This window comes from Zingiber officinale, chromosome 1B, assembly GCF_018446385.1.
Source record: "Zingiber officinale cultivar Zhangliang chromosome 1B, Zo_v1.1, whole genome shotgun sequence".
Taxonomy (NCBI): Eukaryota; Viridiplantae; Streptophyta; class Magnoliopsida; order Zingiberales; family Zingiberaceae; genus Zingiber; species Zingiber officinale.
In genome coordinates this window covers 116,799,143-116,818,295 of record NC_055986.1, presented here as the reverse complement: position 1 = coordinate 116,818,295, position 19,153 = coordinate 116,799,143, and the positions used below count along the sequence as shown (strand labels likewise).

The 19,153-nt window shown below is 45.3% G+C and overlaps 3 protein-coding genes across 3 annotated transcripts; 2 read left to right on the top strand and 1 right to left on the bottom strand.

The window, feature by feature from the left end:
• Positions 1–3,626: 3,626 nt before the first annotated feature.
• Positions 3,627–4,849, bottom strand: LOC121989758 (WRKY transcription factor 23-like). The gene is made up of 3 exons (XM_042544026.1): positions 4,495–4,849; positions 4,262–4,405; positions 3,627–4,181 (listed from the first exon to the last, which is right to left on the bottom strand). The coding sequence occupies exons 1-3, from the start codon at positions 4,833–4,835 to the stop codon at positions 3,914–3,916; spliced, it is 753 nt and encodes a 250-aa protein (XP_042399960.1). The 5' UTR covers positions 4,836–4,849; the 3' UTR covers positions 3,627–3,913.
• Positions 4,850–5,294: 445 nt separating this feature from the next.
• LOC121989689 (probable 3-hydroxyisobutyrate dehydrogenase-like 2, mitochondrial) lies at positions 5,295–6,477 on the top strand. The gene has a single exon (XM_042543909.1). The coding sequence runs from the start codon at positions 5,423–5,425 to the stop codon at positions 6,389–6,391; it is 969 nt and encodes a 322-aa protein (XP_042399843.1). The 5' UTR covers positions 5,295–5,422; the 3' UTR covers positions 6,392–6,477.
• A 516-nt stretch (positions 6,478–6,993) lies between these two features.
• LOC121975010 (ras-related protein Rab11B) lies at positions 6,994–11,918 on the top strand. Its single transcript, XM_042526358.1, has 2 exons — positions 6,994–7,420; positions 11,199–11,918. The coding sequence occupies exons 1-2, from the start codon at positions 7,203–7,205 to the stop codon at positions 11,626–11,628; spliced, it is 648 nt and encodes a 215-aa protein (XP_042382292.1). The 5' UTR covers positions 6,994–7,202; the 3' UTR covers positions 11,629–11,918.
• The last annotated feature ends 7,235 nt before the right edge of the window (positions 11,919–19,153 follow it).

Sequence of the window (19,153 nt, the reverse complement as noted above, 5' to 3'; positions counted from 1 at the left end):
GTGAATTTAGCAATCTACGTAGACAGTTAGGAATGTGTTTAATAGACTAGAATTTTCAAAATTCAAAATTGCTTTCAAATTGACTGTTTTAAATTCTAGGTTAAATTTGTTTTCATTTATTTTAAAACCTTCCAACTTTTAGACCTTCAAAACAACTTTAGACTTAGACTAGAAAAATCCCCTTAGAAATCATGTTTCCCCAGGACTAGTATTTGAGCATCTCACCAACACCCTAGGCTTACTTTGATTGTGATTGACAAACTTAGAAAGGGGTGAGATGTATAGGTCAATTGCCTGGACTTAAGATGCTTATGTCAGTGCATCGATATAAGTCTGGGCGTTAAATACAAAACCTACATTAATCAAGTTAAGTTATTCAGCTTAGTCAATCACTAACTGATCACAATGAACTTAACTTAACTAACCAAGTGAAAGCTGCCATCTTCTGATAGTCAGTAAGTAACTAAATGGTTAGACAGCTATTTTAGATGTCAGGTTCAGGGGGAGGATTAATTAGTCTCATATTTATTTTTCCTTTACTAAAACTGGTCTTTGAAAAATACTTTCTTAAAAATGTTTTAAATATATTTAACAAATCTGACTTATCTTTGTAAAATCTAATTTGACAAACCTGGTTTTGAAAATCTTACCTTTGCAAAATTATCTTTATAAAACTTATGCTTAAAAAGGTATTTTAACTTTATAAGCTTATTTTGAAAATTTCAATAATTGGATCTAACTTTAAAGTTTGAGTTGAAAATTAAACTTTGCTTCATTTTGAAAAAACTGGATTTTGCAAACTTAGACTTGAAAATTTTAATTTTGAAAATTTTCTTTTCAAGTTTAAACTTATTTTGAAAATTCAAACTTGGATACTTATGTTTGATAATTAACTTTTAAAAAAACTTTCTCTTTGAGTTTGCAAATTCATTTACTTTTGCAAAAATTACTCAAAATATACTAAGTTATGTTGCTGAATTAGTTATTGTTAGAAACTTAGTTATGTTACAAAAATTAAATTACTATGTGATGAAATTTAAAACTCCCCCAAGTTAACTTGACATCGGTTCCTAGATACTTTTTCATGCATTTTTTATTTTTGAATGTTCAAAATATATCCTTGTTTGATGAATGCCAAAGGGGGAGGATAGGTGGTTAAGTTATAAAAACAAGATAAAATTAAAAACTAACTTAAACCTCATGCTAGAACAAAATGCTTAACCGTTTTTTTCTCTCATATCTTTACTAACTTAACCAGGTTGTCATTCCATCAAAAAAGGAAAGATTGTTGGTGCGATTAGCACTAATGATCTAACTTGGGTTTTGATGAATGACAAATCGGGTTAAGTTAGGTTTGTTGTGATCTAACACTCTGACCAAGTGTGCAGACGAAGTCCAGACAGGTCGGCGGGCTGACGGGATGTCTGGCACGAAGTCCAAGCAGGTCGACGGGCTGACCGGATAGCTGGCGAGAAGTCCAAGTGGGTCGACGGGCTGACCGGACGCTTGGCGAGAAGTCCAGACGGGTCGAAGGGCTGATCGGACGTCTGGCAGGTAAGTAAGGTAAGTCACTGGAGGGGAGTGACTGTGAGAACACGTTCCCGGGAAGGGAACATTAGGTGTCGATCTGGCTTAGATCCATTTCGGATATCTAAGTCGAGATTGAAGACCGGAATCTAGTCATACTTTTTATATTAAACTTATAAACTGTGCTAACACTTTGTTTTGCAGGATATACCTTATCTATTTGCCTCGGACTAACCTTGTCTTGCAGGAAAGCTGTCTTCTGGAGAAAGGTGGTCCGGGCGCCCGGAAGGGATCCGGGCGCCCGGGAGGTGAATTTTATCCAGATCGCGCGTCGCCATGTGGAGCTCGTTGGTTGGACATGCCACATCTCACCAGGGCGCCCGGAAGGGATCCGGGGCGCCCCGAGCCTTATATAAAAGGAGGGTCAGAGGGGAGCTTCAAAACAACAACTGAAAGAAAGTCTTCTACTTCTTGCTCTGCTACTCTGCGCTCCTGCGACACTGACAAAGCTCCGACAACACGCTCCTTTCCTTTTTTGTTAAATTCTTGTCGGTATTTGCTTTAGTTCCATTAGCATTCCTGTACTTTAATTTGTAACAATTTTCGAACTGCTAGTGATTGCCCACCGAAAGCACCCTTGTGTGCGGGCCTTGGAGTAGGAGTCGACACAGGCTCCGAACCAAGTAAAACCAGCTTGTGTTAGCATTGTTCTTTTATTTCCGCTGCGCGTAACTCTTTTCGAACGATTTTGTTTATCGATATTCACCCCCCCCCCTCTATCGAACGCTTACGATCCAACACTAACTAGATACTCCACTCTGATGTTGACCAAACGAAGACCTCAAACTGTCCTATGTATCACAAAGAGCGTTAGCTGTCGGGCCAGATAAGGGGTCCCTGACATTGGTCCTCTGACGCTCAAGTCAGTAATCGAATTTAAGAGAGGAATAGTGAAAAGACCGTAGCAATGAGTGTGTAAAAATATGTAGCATCGCATACCTGCGCCTGTAAATAGAGACCCCATTTATAGTGTCACTGTTGTGTACATGTATGAATTTTGAAGACCTTCCACGAAAGGGCATGCCATAAAAGTGACTTTGACACCTTTCCTAAAATGAGCCCATAAATCTTTGTAATTTAATAGACTGGAAGTTTCGAAAGTATAATTTGCCTGCAAGATATTCTTTGTCCTCCATGGTACAAACTGCCAAAAAATCATATTAATTCATTGGCTATAGGGCCCACCACGAGCTACTTTGACCAACCAATCAAATCACTGATATAGTCTGACCAGCCCTTCTTCTCAAATGGTACCCAACCGGTATCTTTGAATGCAGTGGGTGATTCGGCTTCCTTATTTGACCCATAAGCAACCAAGCGTCTAGCATGTCAGATCGGACCGTATGTCCGATCGGCTAAATACCCAGTTAGGGTACCTGATACTTGGCTTCACATGAGCATTGTTTAAGAAATCCGTCTTCGAGACCCGATTAGCCAGAGAATCCGATCAGATGAGCCACTAGCTTAACCTTCCGTCTGTGCACGAAGCTAGAACTCAAGGCTCGGTGGGACCAAAGGTTAGGTCAGTCAGGTCAGTCCGATCGGTCATTCTCTTGTTCCACATTATGTCGACCACCCTTTAACTTTGACTCTCACGTCAACCGATCTCCTAAACTTTGACCCATCTCAGAGAGGCTCACCTTAAATACCGTATCAATAAACTTCAGAGTCATATTTTCTGCCAGTGATCTTCATCGCTTTTGAATAGGATCAGTTTATATTTCAGTTTATGTTTCATTTTCTTTTGTGATTTATAGCAAAATAATTCCTGTTATGTTACCAAATTTGATCTCCTCGTTCACAACACAATCCAGACAATGTAAGAAGGATTTGAATTCGATCGATTTCTGCACATTTTTTGCTCTTATAGCTTATTGCGATTCGTGATTATCTATTTATCTTTAGCAATTACGTACCTAAATCAGATCCTACTCGATTCATTAGTACGAAAATCAAATTCCAATAAAATTTGAATCATAATTAGAGGCATCAGTAAACAAGAACATACATTTATTCAGTCATATTATAGATAACAGAACTAATCATCGATCCATCTCATTCAGATCAAACTGATTTAGCGGCAACGATATGCATGTACAAGAATCATAATGAATTGATCAATCCAAATGTAAAACGATCGAAAATGGCAATTATATATCTATAACTGGCTACCTAGCTAATTAATTAGACAGTACTCATGGTTGATTCCTCTGCATGATTATTGAGCAGGAAATAGCATCTTGCAAGAGATCGTAATCAGGAAGTTGAACTGATGGCTGCAAATTAGAATTATATTGGAAATGCTGGATGTCAGTAGCATTGGTGTTTACATGTTCAAATGTTCAATGCCGCCGAGTAGATGCTGCTGCTGCATCAGAAGGTGGTGGTGGTGGTGGTGGTGGATTAAGCTCGGTGCTTTCACGGCCGCCGATGGAGGTGGTGTCATCGGAAAATATTGCACTCGAGGAGTCGTCTCAGAGCTAGCGTGCGTGTGTTTCCCTTCATAAGTTGTGATCACAGTGGATGGATTTTGATATGATCTCTCCACTCTCTTCCTCACCTGGCACTTTTGCGTTGTGCACCGATAATAGCTTCTGTCACAGTTCATTATAGTAAGTAATGTGATCAAGGATAATTAAAGCAGGAATTAAGGGAAAAAGGATCTAGATTGAACCTTGGAAAAGGACTATTTTTTACTGATTTTTGGCCATATTTTCTCCACCTATATCCATCTTCAAGATGATCAACCTCGCTCTTGGTGATGAAGGCGAAGCTAGGCTCCCTCTGCCGCTTCTCTCCTCTCTTCTTAGGTTTCTTCCTGCATATATAATCAAGTCCAATTTATATCATCATTGAAATATATATACATATATATATTAAAACCTAGCTAGCTAGCTAAAAACCTACTCATGGTGTTTAAATTTGTCCATATCAGCAACTAATTCTTGTTGGCTCATCTCTTCAATCTCCACCACTACCTCCTCTTCTTCCTCTAGCAATGATGAAGACAACGAAGACTGCGTTAGCATGAGCTTCCTCTGGGAAGGACTCTCCTCCGCATCGAATTCCACCTCCTCTCGGCAGCTCGCGAACTCTGCATTCTGCTGCCACCATGGCACGTCGGAAGGGCCGTAGTTTAAGCAGTGGTCCTCAAAACTCATGAATCCCTGCAGGGTATTGGAGACGGATTGGAAGAACTCGAGGTGGTCGTCGTGGTAGCCGAAGAGCTCTCCGTCGTCTCCCGTCATGGACAAAAATATGGCGATGGGGATAAGGTGAAGTCAGAGAAAGAGAGGAGAATATATCGACGAGTTGCGTTGGCACCGTTGACCGGATAGTCAAAGAGAGGCTGTCGATGACTCAGAGAGTCAGAGTCCACCGGCGACCAGCAATGGCTCACTGGCCGGACAAACCCGCGGTCAAACGTGTCAGATATGGTTCCTTGATCCTCTGTACGTGTAGCATACCGACACGAATACAACGAATACCAACACCAATCCAACACGTCTTTACCAACAAGTCAACGAATGCGAGACCGCATAGGTTGTCCGAATGGGCGATATAGTGTCTGTTAGATCAAGTTCGAGCGATGGATATAACGATTTACCAAATTATATGTAATAAATCATCGATGCAATCACCCATGATTTAGCAAAGTATATATAAAGTAATGTAGGCTCGCTCTTCGAGTTAAATTATTTAGGATTCCAAAATAAATTATTAATCGAAGTACGCAACACTTCAATCTTTATGGCAAGGACAAAAAAATTGGGTCATGGACTAATAGGGCCATGGAGGAGAACCAGACATAGCAACGGCGGCGACGACAACGGCCATGGAGGAGAACCAGCGCCGCGGTTACCCCGATCCTATTCGCCCCGGCCACACCCGCATCGGTTGGATCGGCCCCGGTATCATGGGCTCTCCCATGGCCGCCCGCCTCATCTCCGCCGGCTACCGCCTCACCGTGTACGCCCGCACCCCCTCGAAGGCTGCCCACCTCCTCCGCCTCGGCGCCGCCCTCGCCCCCTCCCCCGCCGACGCTGCCCGGTCCGCTGACGTCGTCTTCACCATCGTCAGCCGCACCTCGGACGTCCGCTCCGTCCTTCTCCACCCCTCCTCCGGCGCCCTCGCTTCCCTCCCCACCGGCGGCGTCCTCGTCGACTGCACCACCTGCGACCCCGCCCTCGCCCGAGAGGTCGCCGCCGCCGCACGCGCCAGGGGCTGCTGGTCCGTCGACGCACCGGTTTCTGGCGCCGACGTGGGCGCTCGTGAGGGGCGGCTCGCGATCTTCGCCGGCGGCGAGGAGGCCGTGGTGCGGTGGCTTGCCCCCCTTTTCGACCTTCTAGGGCGCGCGACGTGGCTGGGGCCTGCCGGGTGCGGGCAGAGCGCTAAGTTGGCGAACCAGGTGGTGGGGGCGGGCAGCCTCATGGGCCTGAGCGAGGCGGCTCTGTTCGCGGAGAGGGCAGGGCTCGGCGTGGCGGAGTTCGTGGAGGCAGTGAGGGGCGGCGCGGCGGGGACCAACATAATGGAAATCTTCGGGGAGCGGGTGGCCGGGAGAGACTTCGCCCCGGGCGGGTTCGCGGAGTACTACGTGAAGGATTTGGAGATGGCGCTGGAGGAGGCGGGCGTTAAGGCAGGAGCAGGGGAACAGGGGAGGATGTCGGTGGCCGCGGCCCTGCCGGGGACGGCGCTGTGCCGGCAGCTGTACTCGGGGATGATCGCGAACGGGGACCACAAGATGGGGTTGCACGGCCTCATCACCGTCCTCGAGAGGATGAACGGAAAGCGTGAGGGGAACTAAGGATTTGCAATTTATCCCTTACGAATTTAAGATTTCGTGTAGTCAACGTTAAATTTTGTTCTCAATCGCATTTTAAGTTTGGCAAAGTTGATGATCTTCCAAATTATGAGAGTAAATGCAATTCTTTAAAATATCAATGGCTAAAGAGGAAGAACGACAAAAACAAACCTCGGGGCTGAACTGGATATCCACCCCTTGACATTAATCTCAGTTGGAATCTTTAGAAATTTAAAAAGAAAAAAAAGTTAATAATAATTCATGATTCCAGCTCATCGAATTGCAGTCACATGTTCTAGCAAGTACTATCATCTTTACAGGTTTGGTGACAGATAATCTTTGTTCAATGTGCATCAATTCATGAATTTTTTTATAACTATGTTATTTTATCGGGGCAACATGTTCTCCGGCAGATCATAAAAAATAGACTGTTTCATGTTTGGTATTGTCATTTTTCACTGGTCAGAAAACGATAATTACATTTACTAAAAGATTTTTAGACTCCGTAAAATTTTGAAGCACTGCATTTAAATAAAGAATTTTTTTTTTTTTTGGAAAACTGCGGTTGGTTTTATTTTACTATTTAAATGAGGCGCTTACCTTACCCACACTCCTTGCTTACTCGCCCTTATAACGGCAGCGGCGAACCCTAACGGCAGCGTCGACGACGAGGAACCGCGTTTATTTTCCTTTTCCCTGATTAGAAGAGAAGGACCGAGACTAAGTTCGCACTCGATCTTCTGCCTGAAAAACTCTCGGTGGAGGTCCTAGTGGTGCAGCGGGCGACTGTATTGGTGGCGAAGGCGGTGGAGCAATGTCATACAGAGCGGAGGACGACTACGACTACCTCTTCAAGGTGGTGCTTATTGGGGATTCTGGCGTTGGCAAATCTAATCTCCTCTCGCGGTTTACCAGGAACGAGTTCAACCTCGAGTCCAAGTCCACTATCGGGGTCGAGTTCGCCACCCGAACTATTCGCGTCGATGACAAGGTTATCAAGGCTCAGATTTGGGACACCGCGGGTCAGGAGAGGTATGCATTCTCCCACTTTTCCCCCCTTGTTTTTGCAAGATCTCCTATCTTGCTTTATACGAAAATTCGATTTGGATCTGATATTTCCAAATGATCCAACGATTCATTCGGCTAGTTAATGTTATCATCAGCTATCGTCTTTGGTCTAAGATCTGGCAGGGGATGTGGTTCCACTTGTCAGATCTATGCCCTGCTTCTCCTTCTTGATGTAACAAATCTTGTTTAAAATCGCATGTGTTCCATTTCCTTGCGTATAGCTGAAAAGGCACCTATTGGTTTTCAATGAAATGGTTATACTAGGGTTTGGAGTTTTCGAACTGTGTCCTTCAAGCTGTTGGTAACTACCTAGACAACTATCTATTGAGCCGTGTTTGAAACAATCACTGTAAAGATTATTTGAAGCCTATGACTTTTTGATTGAATCCTTAAATCTTCTGCAGATGTATACATCTAAATAGTCAGCATTTGTACGCATATAAACTAGAAAGGTTCATCCGTTCATGAACATGCATCTTTTCCCTGATACTTGGGTGTATATTTATGCTGCATTTTGGTTAACCAGAAAAATTGTCCTGTCACTTCAACTTTTATATTTGTGTTATTTACTATGCATCAAAGTGTTTAACAATTTCTTTGCAAAATGAAAAATGTTAAGAAATTTGTTTCTCCAATTATCTTAGAGATGGTATATACTAGCTTACAAAACCTTTCATTATGTATAAAGATTTAAAAGTGGCTAAAGGTTATGCAAGAATTAAGTTCCTTACATTGCATGCACCCACCATATCCCTGAACATGGACCTCTCCAATTTAGTAAAAGGTGCATTCATATCATGTAAGATTATAATGGGTCTAATGATCTGGTATGTTGATAGAGGAGACCTATAAGTTCATAAATTAAATGTTTTACATAAAAAATATGAAGAAACGAGATGTGGAAACTAAGCCACCTACAGGAGGTATCATTGTTAGATATGATAGGCATTGGCCAGAAAGACAAGGCAAGACTCATGTCCCCTTATTAAAATATGAAGACCTGTCAAAGTCACACCTGTGAGTCTCGTGACTCAGTCACAATCTCCATCCAACCCTTGCTGAAGCCTTCATATCCATTTTAATGGTCAAGATTTCCTCCCCCGGCCACAACATACTTATAGTCAACCAAACACAAGATTTTAAAATTCGCTAGTCGCTAGTCACTAGTCGGGCGCTAGACTAGTGCCTAGGCCGCTTAGGTGGGGACTAGGCGCCGCTAAATGAATTCCACGGTATCAACATAAATTATATAATAAATCACATTTTATAACTCCAACACAATAACATCAAATTTAAAATCAGTTCAAAATTATATAACTAATAAAAAATCATAAATTTATTCTACTTCTTCATAATTTTCAACAACTTATTCTTCATCGGACACAAATTCAATATCTTAATTGTGATCCTCCTATTCTTCTTCAGATGCAAAATCATTCTCGTGAAGTTTTCTCACTCTAGAGCTTCTTCAGGACTGTCTAATGAAATGACGTTTCCAAGGATGAGGCTTTGATCAACCTTCAATTCAATCACTTCCAAGTCGCTCAGTCGAGAAAAGATCAGACAATAAATTTTTCTTCAAATCAATTTTTCCACCTTTTTACTCTCAAATTTCTCAAAAATATGGGCTTCTTCATTCGCTCTGATTTCTCCAGCTCTGGTACGATGAAGATGAAGTTTGGTGTCAGCCAACAAATCAATTTTCTTGTTGGACCAAAGATTAGGATTTATAAAATTTAAGCCCAACACAAAAAAAAGGGTTACATTTCAATTTTTTTAATTGGGATTTAAATTTAAAAGCCCAAACTTTAAAAAAAAAATCATGAAAACCTTGCACTATTTCTACTATGCCTAAACGATTCGACCGATTAGTCGGCGCCTAGGGCCACCTAATCCTACCTAGGCGCTAAGGCCGCCTTGGTTGACCAACTAGCATATTTTCAGTGAGGCTGGTTGGTGCCTAACGCCTAGGTCGATTTTTAGAACAAATTCAAACCGATTGACAGTCCCTGCCATACAATTGTAGAATTTTACAGCTAGTCATATGAAGTTGGAAGAAGCCATTTGCATAGAGTTCTCAACAGATTCCCTTGTCCTCAAAGTCAAACTAAAATTAAGTTAATTCAGCCACATTTATTTGTGAATCATAAATTGCCCAATTCCACGAAAAAGGGTGAATTTGAAATTATTGTTTTGCAAGTCTATCCAAATTCGAAGTTTGAGTCTGGAATCAATATCACTCAACAAAATTCCATCGAAGAAACAAAAAGATGTAATGTTCTCTTCTTATTACCAATGTCAGAGCAAGGGAAAGAATGATCAGAATAGTTTGTGGCAATTAACCCTTATTCTATCAGCAGAACTGCAAGAACTCTCGGCTTGTTAGTTAGTTATTATGCTAGGTAAAAAGTGGAGTTTAATAAATTAAATACTAGTTTTGAAATGAGGATGTGTGATCTCTTTAGGTCATAGGGGCAAATTCTAAGCCATCCAATTTTTTTTATATAAAAAAATCTCGGTTATGGCTAGCCCCACAAGTGAAAAATGAGAATCCAACTATAGATCAACCCTGAGGCAAAAGTTAATGACTTACATATTTACTGAAATTTTTTGATGGGTGTTAAATCACAAAATTTTGGCAAACCCTTTACAATTTCTAATCTAAATGCCTATAAAGTATGTTGCGTTTAGTAAGACAGAAGGAAATAAGAGGAATGAAATTGTTTAGGTGAAGAGAATGAAAGAAATGAATTATATCATCTTATTTTTCTCTTTATTTTATTTATGTTGTTCATTAGACAAAGTTGAAGGAAGAGATACTCTCACTTATCTTCATCTAATATAATGGAAATAAAATAGAGACGGATGGAATTAAATTCCTTCATCTTCACTATTTCCTTTCAAATTAACTAGAGAAATTGATCATTTTATTTATTTTCTCTCTTATTTTATTCCAAGTAAATTCAAGATAGGAGACCTTAGAATCATCTCCGGATACAATGTGACTTCTTCATCAATCCTAAAGCGAGATCCATTTGGAACTACTTGATTACAACAATATAACATGATTTGTAACCAAGTAAAGCAAGTTATATGAGTCAATATTAAGTAGTGTTACTAGCTAATTGTTGAAGGGGTTATAAGCCAGCATCATCAAGCGCTTCCTTCCCTTTCTCTCCCTCTTTCTTCGTCCTTCCACTTTCTCCTTTCTCTTCTTCTTTTCAACAATTGTAACACATTATTTGGCCTGTCCCACTCCTTTCTCCCTCCTCTTCTTTTATCTCTCTCCCTCTTTGTCCATCCTTCTATGTTTCTCTTTCTCCTCTCTCTTCTTTCCTTGCTCGCTTTTTCTATACAGGGCAACAACGGTAGCACAATTTTTGGAGAATATGAGTGGAGGAATGAAGAAAGGAGTAAAGAAAGAAGAGGGATTTAGAATAGTAAAAAATTGAAAAATGTTGACTTTGTGTCTTTCAAAATCAAAGTTTAAAATATTGGATCATATGAAATTTTTTTAGTTATGCTTTGTTGTTGATTAAATATGAATTTTGTTTTTGAACCTTTGTTTCTTCATCCATGATTTTAGAGTCCTTGTGTTAGTTTTTTTTTCCTTGGGGAAAAATTGCAAATTGCATCTTGGATACATCAACTGAATCCTTTCTCAGATGAGATTCTTAGTTACAAAATATATGGTATATATGTCCAGAAATAATATTTATGCAACTCTTACCTGATGCCCTAGATACCGAGCAATCACAAGTGCATATTATCGGGGAGCTGTTGGTGCACTAGTTGTGTACGATATTACTCGTCATGCAACATTTGAGAACATAGAAAGATGGTTGAAGGAACTAAGGGACCACACTGATCCCAACATTGTCATCATGCTCGTGGGAAACAAGGCAGATTTGGGTCATCTCGGAGCCGTTAGTACTGAGGATGCAAAGGATTTTGCAGAGAGAGAGCACACCTTCTTCATGGAGACATCTGCACTGGAATCATTGAATGTGGAAGGTGCCTTTACTGAAGTGCTTACTCAGATCTATAATGTCGCTAGTAGGAAGGCACTTGAAGCTGGCGATGATTCAGCTGCTTTACCAAAGGGACAGACAATCAATGTTGGAAAGGATGATGTTTCAGCTGTTAAGAAAGTTGGCTGTTGCTCCACTTAGGTTTACAAAGGAAGCCGCTGAACTTATGGGAACAGCAACAGTTCACAGGATTATGCACTTGTGGCTGGCTTTCCGTTGCTAACCTGCATGAATACAATGGAGGTGATTCCTGTTGGAACTTTGTCTTGTGTGTTTGATGCAGCCTTGAGATGATTCAAAGTTAGGATTTAAAACTGGATTGTTGCTTCAAAAACCTTATTTTAATTTCATAAAAATTTTGTAGCTATAAGCATGTCTGTCGTAACATTGTGTAGAATGTGTGAAATGTTCTCTCAAAACAATTTCTGTCTTGAGTTTGCAAAAAAATTCTAGTAGACACTTTTGGTACGTCTAGTACCTCCACAGGTGCATTTTACATTCAGTTGCGTTGCCTACGAAGGGCCATACTTTCCTTTTGCTATGCAAGATGGTAAGTATTTTTGACAATTTAAAGCTTTAACATTGGTTTAGAGAAGATTTTAGTTTGTAGAAAACTCGTTTGTTTTTTCTCTTTTGTTTTTTGTGTTGAAGAAAGCTCGTGTTTGTGAGCCACAACTCCTTAACTTTGACGAACTAAAGAGTCAAATACCTGTGGTGTTTTTAAAGCTTTACCTGTTTGGGATTCCGAAGCCATAATCCGCCTATTTGAGCTCGAGCCAATATCAAATTTAATCAGAATTTTTTGAACCGCTTTATCTTTGGTTGTTGACTTTGTCATTCGGTTCTTGATGTAACGAGTTGAACCAGTCAATGAAAACATTAGTAGTGAGCACAAAAGTATATAAAAAAATAATCATCAACAACAAATAAATCATAGATTTTTCTAAATAAATCATAGATTTTTTAAATAAATCATAGACTATAAACTGTACATGTAAAGACTACTAGGATTATCATTTTTTTACATATAAAACTAGCGGTAAATCTTTTTGTATTTTCCCCCCATTTCCTGCAACTACTTTATACCTATTTATCCGATGATAAAGACAGGGAACCATCATTGACGGAAGGTCAACGACATGTGAAGGTCAACGGTCAAAGAGGTCAAGACCAAGGTCGTGCTGAGCGGACTGGCGGACCATCCCTGGACATCCGGCCGACCGAGCGCCCGGTCCAGGTCTCCCAGGCGACCGGACAAAAGACAACCCGACCATGGGACGGGTTTCCGATGCTCAAGGTAAAAAGAGTATTTAAGCCGAGCGGCTAGGACAGTAATCCGCAATCTCAGCCGAACACGTGAATAGGGCTTCTTGGAGGACATGAGCGCCGAACGGCCGTTCCGCTCGGCCCGGGAACAGATAAGAGCGCTAGGAGACAAAAAGGACAGCTGGTAGCTTCATCCTCGAGACACCTGCCGCCGACAAACAGCATGGTCAGCGACCGAAGCGAACAGAATATCGTACGGTAGAAGCTTCCACTGTCATATCCGAGATATGCTTAGACGATTGCGGAATGACGTCAGACGTACTTTTCTGACACAACCCTACTGAGGTATGTTTGGGGAAACGTGCACGCATCAAGAAGCGTGCCCGGCCTCCCCGGGGTCCTATATAAGGACCCCCAGACTTCGACGGAGGTATGCAATCTTGATCACTGTAGCCACAGTAACGTTACTCTGCTTCTTCGTTGCCTGACTTGAGCGTCGGAGGGTCGTCGCCGAGAAACCCCTCCCGGCTCGGCTTCTTTGCAGGTTCGCCGGATATCTACACCACCAGTCGGAGACAACGGAGAGTGCCACGTCCCCAGCGTCCGTCGACTCAGCGCTCAGACAGGATCAAATTGGCGCCGTCTGTGGGAACGCACCTGAATCCGAGCCTAGAAGATGGAAGAAGGTGGACGTCAACTCCTGATAACGCTCTCCCCTGAGGAGCTTGAAGCACTCATTAAAGCGCGAGCCGCAAAAATGGTTGAGCAACAGCAGAAGGCTCATGTAGAAAGGATAACGCAGCAGGCCGCATCCGTCTCTGGAGGCCGAGTGGCAATGGAGGACCGACCGGAACAATATTCTACGTGGGCTCAGAAAAAGGGGCAGACCGGCACACCAGGAGACGCGCCGGCCGCCCCTATTCCATTCCATCGAGCACTATTCCAGACGTCGCCAGAATTGGCCCAAGCCAACCAGGGATCGTCCGACGAGGCACCTATCCGTGACGCTAGGAAGGGCAAGGCGCCCCGGACGGATTCATCCCCCAAGCGGATCAATCGGCAGTTCTCCGACGCCATCCTGAGAGACCCACTACCAAAGCATTATGCGCCTCCGGCGATAGGAGAATACAACGGGACCACCGACCCGGATGACCATCTGGGTAAGTTCGACAACACCGTCACTTTACATCAATATACAGATGGTGTGAACTGCCGAGTATTCCTCACCACCCTTTCTGGGTCGGCACAACGGTGGTTCCGGAGGCTGCCGGACGGATCAATAACAAGCTTCAAGGAGTTCCGCACGGCTTTTCTCCACCACTTCGCGAGTAGCATACGCTATCAGAAAACCAGCATCAGCCTATTTGCCATCAAACAAGGACCGAGGGAGTCGCTCCGGGCCTACATCCAACGCTTCAACCAGGTGGTCATGAACATCCCGATGGCCACCTCGAAAACTATGATGAATACATTTACACAGGGGCTTGCGGACGGGGATTTCTTCCGTACGCTCGTCAGAAAGCCGCCTCGCAGCTACGACCACATGTTGAACAAGGCCAATGAGTACATCAACGTGGAGGAAGCTCAAATGGCGAGGAAAAAGGAAGCACCAGCCGAACCACCAGTCCCCGCCGAGCGGAAGCCGCCTTCCAATTATCAACCGCCTAGAGGACCCCACGCAGAGATGGCTCGTCCCCATCAGCAAGCGAGGCCGCACACCGTTCAACAAGTAGCGGCCAATCGGCCTAAGCCAAAAGGAAAGGTATGGACTCCCATGTTCTGCTCACTCCACCAATCCGCAACTCACAACACCCACGACTGTCGGAGCCTCCCCCCGATCGCCCATCCTACGCCAAGGAGCTACCGCCGTCGATCACCTTAGCCGAATCAGCGACATCGACACCAAAGCCCCAGTCGACGTGTAGAGAGAAGATCCCCTGAGCGGCAACATCACCAGCAGCCCAGGAGTCAACCTCGGGCATCGCATGAACGACCCCGACCATCCGCTCGGGAGGAAGAGAACAGAGGAAATGCCTCGAGGGGCGAGATCAACATCATCGCCGGAGGACCGACCGGAGGTGACTCCAACAGGGCAAGGAAGGCGCACGCCAGGCAACTGACGATCCATGCGGTGGGCTGCAGCCAGGAGCGGGTGAACGGGCCCGAGATCAGCTTTGGGCCAAGGGACCTCAAGGGAGTCGAAGTCTCGCATGATGACGCCCTCATCATCCGAGCGGTAATAGCTAACTATACTATTCACCGCATATTTATTGATATAGGCAGCTTGGTCAACATAATCTTCCGAAAGGCCTTCGATCAATTGCAAATTGACCGAGTGGAGTTGCTGCCAATGACAACCCCCCTCTACGGGTTCACCGGTAACGAAGTTTTGTCGGTCGGACAAGTCCGGCTAGCTATCTCGCTAGGGGAGGAGCCACTCAGAAGAACGCGGACCACCAATTTCATCGTGGTCGACGCTCCCTCCGCGTACAATGTTATCTTGGGGCGACCGGCTCTCAACGAGTTCCGAGCGGTCGTCTCCACCTTCTGCCAGAAGATCAAGTTCCCGGTGGAAGATAAAGTTGGGGAGGTCCGAGGAGATCAGCTTGCAGCCCAGCGATGCTACGTAGAAATGGTCTGAGCCGAGGCTAAATCCGCTCGAAAAGTGTCACGAGTCGAGGTAAACGCAATAACCGAAAAGCCACATTCTCTGGTTTATGAAGAAAAAGAGGAGGTACAGATCAACCCTTCCCGACCGGAGGCCACGACTTTCATAGCAGCCGACCTGGAAGCAAGGCAGAGAAAGAAGCTGATCGGATGCCTACAGAAAAACTGCGACGTTTTCGCTTGGTCGACCCATGAGCTGCCAGGAGTCTCGCCGAACATAGCGCAGCACGAGCTTCACGTCTGACCGGATGCTCGGCTGGTTAAGCAAAGGAAGAGGGACTTCAGTGCCGAACAGAATATCATCATCCGGGCGGAGGTGGAGAAGCTCTTGGAGGCCGGCCACATACGGGAGGTGCAGTTCCCGAGCTGGTTCGCAAACGTGGTGCTGGTCTCCAAACCAGGCAACAAGTGGAGAGTCTGCATTGACTTCCGAGATCTGAACAAGGCATGCCCAAAGGATTTCTACCCCTTGCCCCGAATCGATCAACTGGTAGATTTCACGACCAGATGCGAGCTGATATGCATGTTGGATGCATATCAGCGCTACCATCAAGTGCCGCTCGCCCGAGAAGACAAAGAGAAAGTCAGTTTCGTCACTGCAGACGACACTTACTGTTACAACGTAATGTCGTTCGGACTGAAGAACGCGGAAGCTACCTATCAGCGGCTTATGAATAAGGTATTCCGGGAGCAGATCGGGCGCAACTTGGAAGTGTATGTGGACGACATACTTATCAAATCCTTCCGAGCGACGGACCTTTATGCGGATTTGGAAGAAACTTTCCAGACACTGAGGAGATACGGGGTCAAGCTGAACCCCCAGAAGTGCTTGTTCGGAGCAAAGGGCGGGCGTTTCTTGGGCTACATTGTGACCGAGCGAGGCATAGAGGCGAACCCCAGCAAAGTGAAGGCACTGCAAGATATGTCTGCTCCCAGAAATCTTCGAGAAATACAACGCCTCACCGGTCGGATAACGGCGCTATCACGATTCATCTCCCGAACGGCCGACCAAAGCTTCCCTTTTTTCAACATTCTGCACAAGGCTACGAAGTTTCAATGGGACGAGGAATGTGATCGGGCGTTCGAGGAGCTGAAGACTTATCTCAATTCTTTACCCGTGCTGGCCAAACCGGCTGTAGGAGAACCGCTCCGTATTTACTTGTCTTCGACCGAGCATAATGTGGGCTCGGCATTAGTAAGGTCGAACGGCGAAGAGCAGCCCGTGTACTATTTAAGCCACATTCTAAAGGATGCTGAAGTTCGCTACACTAGTCTCGAGAAATTGGCTTTTGCCTTGATCCTCGTCGCGCGGAGATTGCGCCCTTATTTCTTGGCGTATACAATCATCGTGATAACGAACAGCCCGCTGGGAAGAGTGCTCCTGAATCCAGAAGCGTCTGGGAAGCTCATCAAGTGGACAACGGAGCTGAGTGAGTTCGACATTCAGTATCAACCCCGCTCGGCGATTAAGGCCCAGTCCTTGGTAGATTTCGTGACCGAAGTGCAAAATCCCGAGCCCGAAGCTATGTGGAAGGTATTTGTGGATGGATCGTCCACTCGGCTCGGAAGCGGAATTGGCATCCTGTTGCTTTCCCCTCAAGAAGAGCGGATGCACCTGTCCGTCCGGCTGGACTATCGAGCAACCAATAATGAAGCTGAGTACGAAGCCCTAATAGCCGGCCTGCAGGCCGCGCGACACGTGGGAGCTAGCCGAGTGACACTATTTTCAGATTCCCAGTTGGCTGCTCAGCTACTCTCAGGGACCTTCGAGATAAACAGCGCGAGGCGCAGGCTCTACACGGAGGCCTTTGAAAAGTTCAAGACCAACTTCGTCGAGGTTGTCATACAGAAGATCCCCCGAGCTGAGAACCAGTCTGCTGACGAGCTAGCCAAACTCGCCAGTTCAATTTCGTCGATCGTCCTCCAGCAACCAATTGAGCAAGTGTCCCTGGTGGCGCACATCGACCGGATTGAAGGTCTCACATTCCCGAGTGATTGGAGAACATCTATAATAGAATTTTTGCGATCAGAGGTCACGCCGTCCGATCGGGAGGAAGCCCAACTATTGAGGAGGAGAGCCGGCAGATTCACGCTCATCGGGGACCAACTCTACAAAAAAGTATTCTCCCGACCGTTGCTAAAGTGCGTCAGCTCAGAGGACGCAGAGTACATTCTGCAAGAGGTACACCAAGGATCCTGCGGAGGTCATCCGGGCGGCCGGTCTTTAGCTAGGAAGATCCTGCTGGCCGGTTACTTCTGGCCAACTCTACAGGAAGACGCCGCTCGGACCGTCGCTACCTGCCTTTCTTGTCATAGGTACCACAATTTCTCCCATAGGCCTACGATGAAAATGAAGGCGTCCACAGTATCCTGCTCGTTCGACCAATGGGGCATGGATATCGTAGGGTCTTTCCCCATGGCGACTGGTCAGCGAAGGTTCTACTAGTGGCAGTCGACTACTTCTCCAAATGGATCAAAGCCGAACCACTAGCCAAGATAACCGAGCAGATGGTCAAAAAGTTCATCTGGCAGCATATAATCTGTCGGTTCAGCATCCCTCGTCGACTCATCTCGGATAACGGCCGACAATTCGTGGGTCAGGAGCTCAGAGAATGGTGCAAAGGATACGGCATCGAACAACACTTCACTTCCGTGGCATATCCTCAAAGCAACGGTCAAGCCGAAGTAGTCAATCGGGAGATCCTGCGAATACTTCGGGTTCAGCTCGATCACATAGGAGGAAGCTGGGTGGACGAGCTGCCCGGCGTACTATGGGCCCTCCGCACAACCTCAAAGGAGGGAACGGGAGTAACACCGTTCCACTTGGTGTACGGCGACGAAGCGGTCGTCCCAGTCGAGGTCGGGATGGAGTCCGATCGGATCCAAAGCTACGATAAGGACAATGTCAAGCGGAGGCAGCTGGAGTTGGACCTGGTGGACGAAGCAAGAGCTAAAGCAGTCGTCCGGCTTATGGCGTACAGGCAGAAAATGAAACAGAATTACAACAGGCGTGTAATTCCCAGAGCATTCCAGGTCGGTGATCTTGTATGGAAGAAGGTAAAGTCGGTCGGCGATGTGAACAAAATAGCAGCGCCCTGGGCGGGGCCCTTTAAAGTTGTCGAGAAGCTCCGACCGGGTGCCTACTACCTGGAAGATGAGGGCGAAAGGCGGCTAGATCGACCATGGAGCGCAAACCACCTCCAGTCGTACCGTGCTGGATAAAAGGTGCACCATTATAATTCATTTCATGTACGTTCTTTCGTATGTATCCATTGGCTGCAGGATTGAAGATAAGAAAAATTGTGAAGAGTCTGAGCGTTATTCGCTGAACGACAACCTACTTGAAGACCGTCGAGCGGCGACGTTAAACTCTAGAGTTGGACCGGCGACTATAAAACCCCCTGCTTGAAGACCGTCGAGCGGCGACGTTAAACTCTAGAGTCGGACCGGCGACTATAAACCCACGAGCTTGAAAGCCGTCGAGCGGCGACGTTAAACTCTAGAGTCGGACCGGCGACTATAAATCCCCCGACTTGAAGACCGTCGAGCGGCGACGTTAAACTCTATAGTCGGACTGACGACTATAAACCCCCCGTCTTGAAGATCGTCGAGCGGCGACGTTAAACTCTAGAGTCAGACTGGCGATTATAAACCCCCCAGCCTGAAGACCGTCGAGCAGCGACATTAAACTCTAGAGTCGGACCGCTGACTATAAACCCCCCGGCCTGAAGAT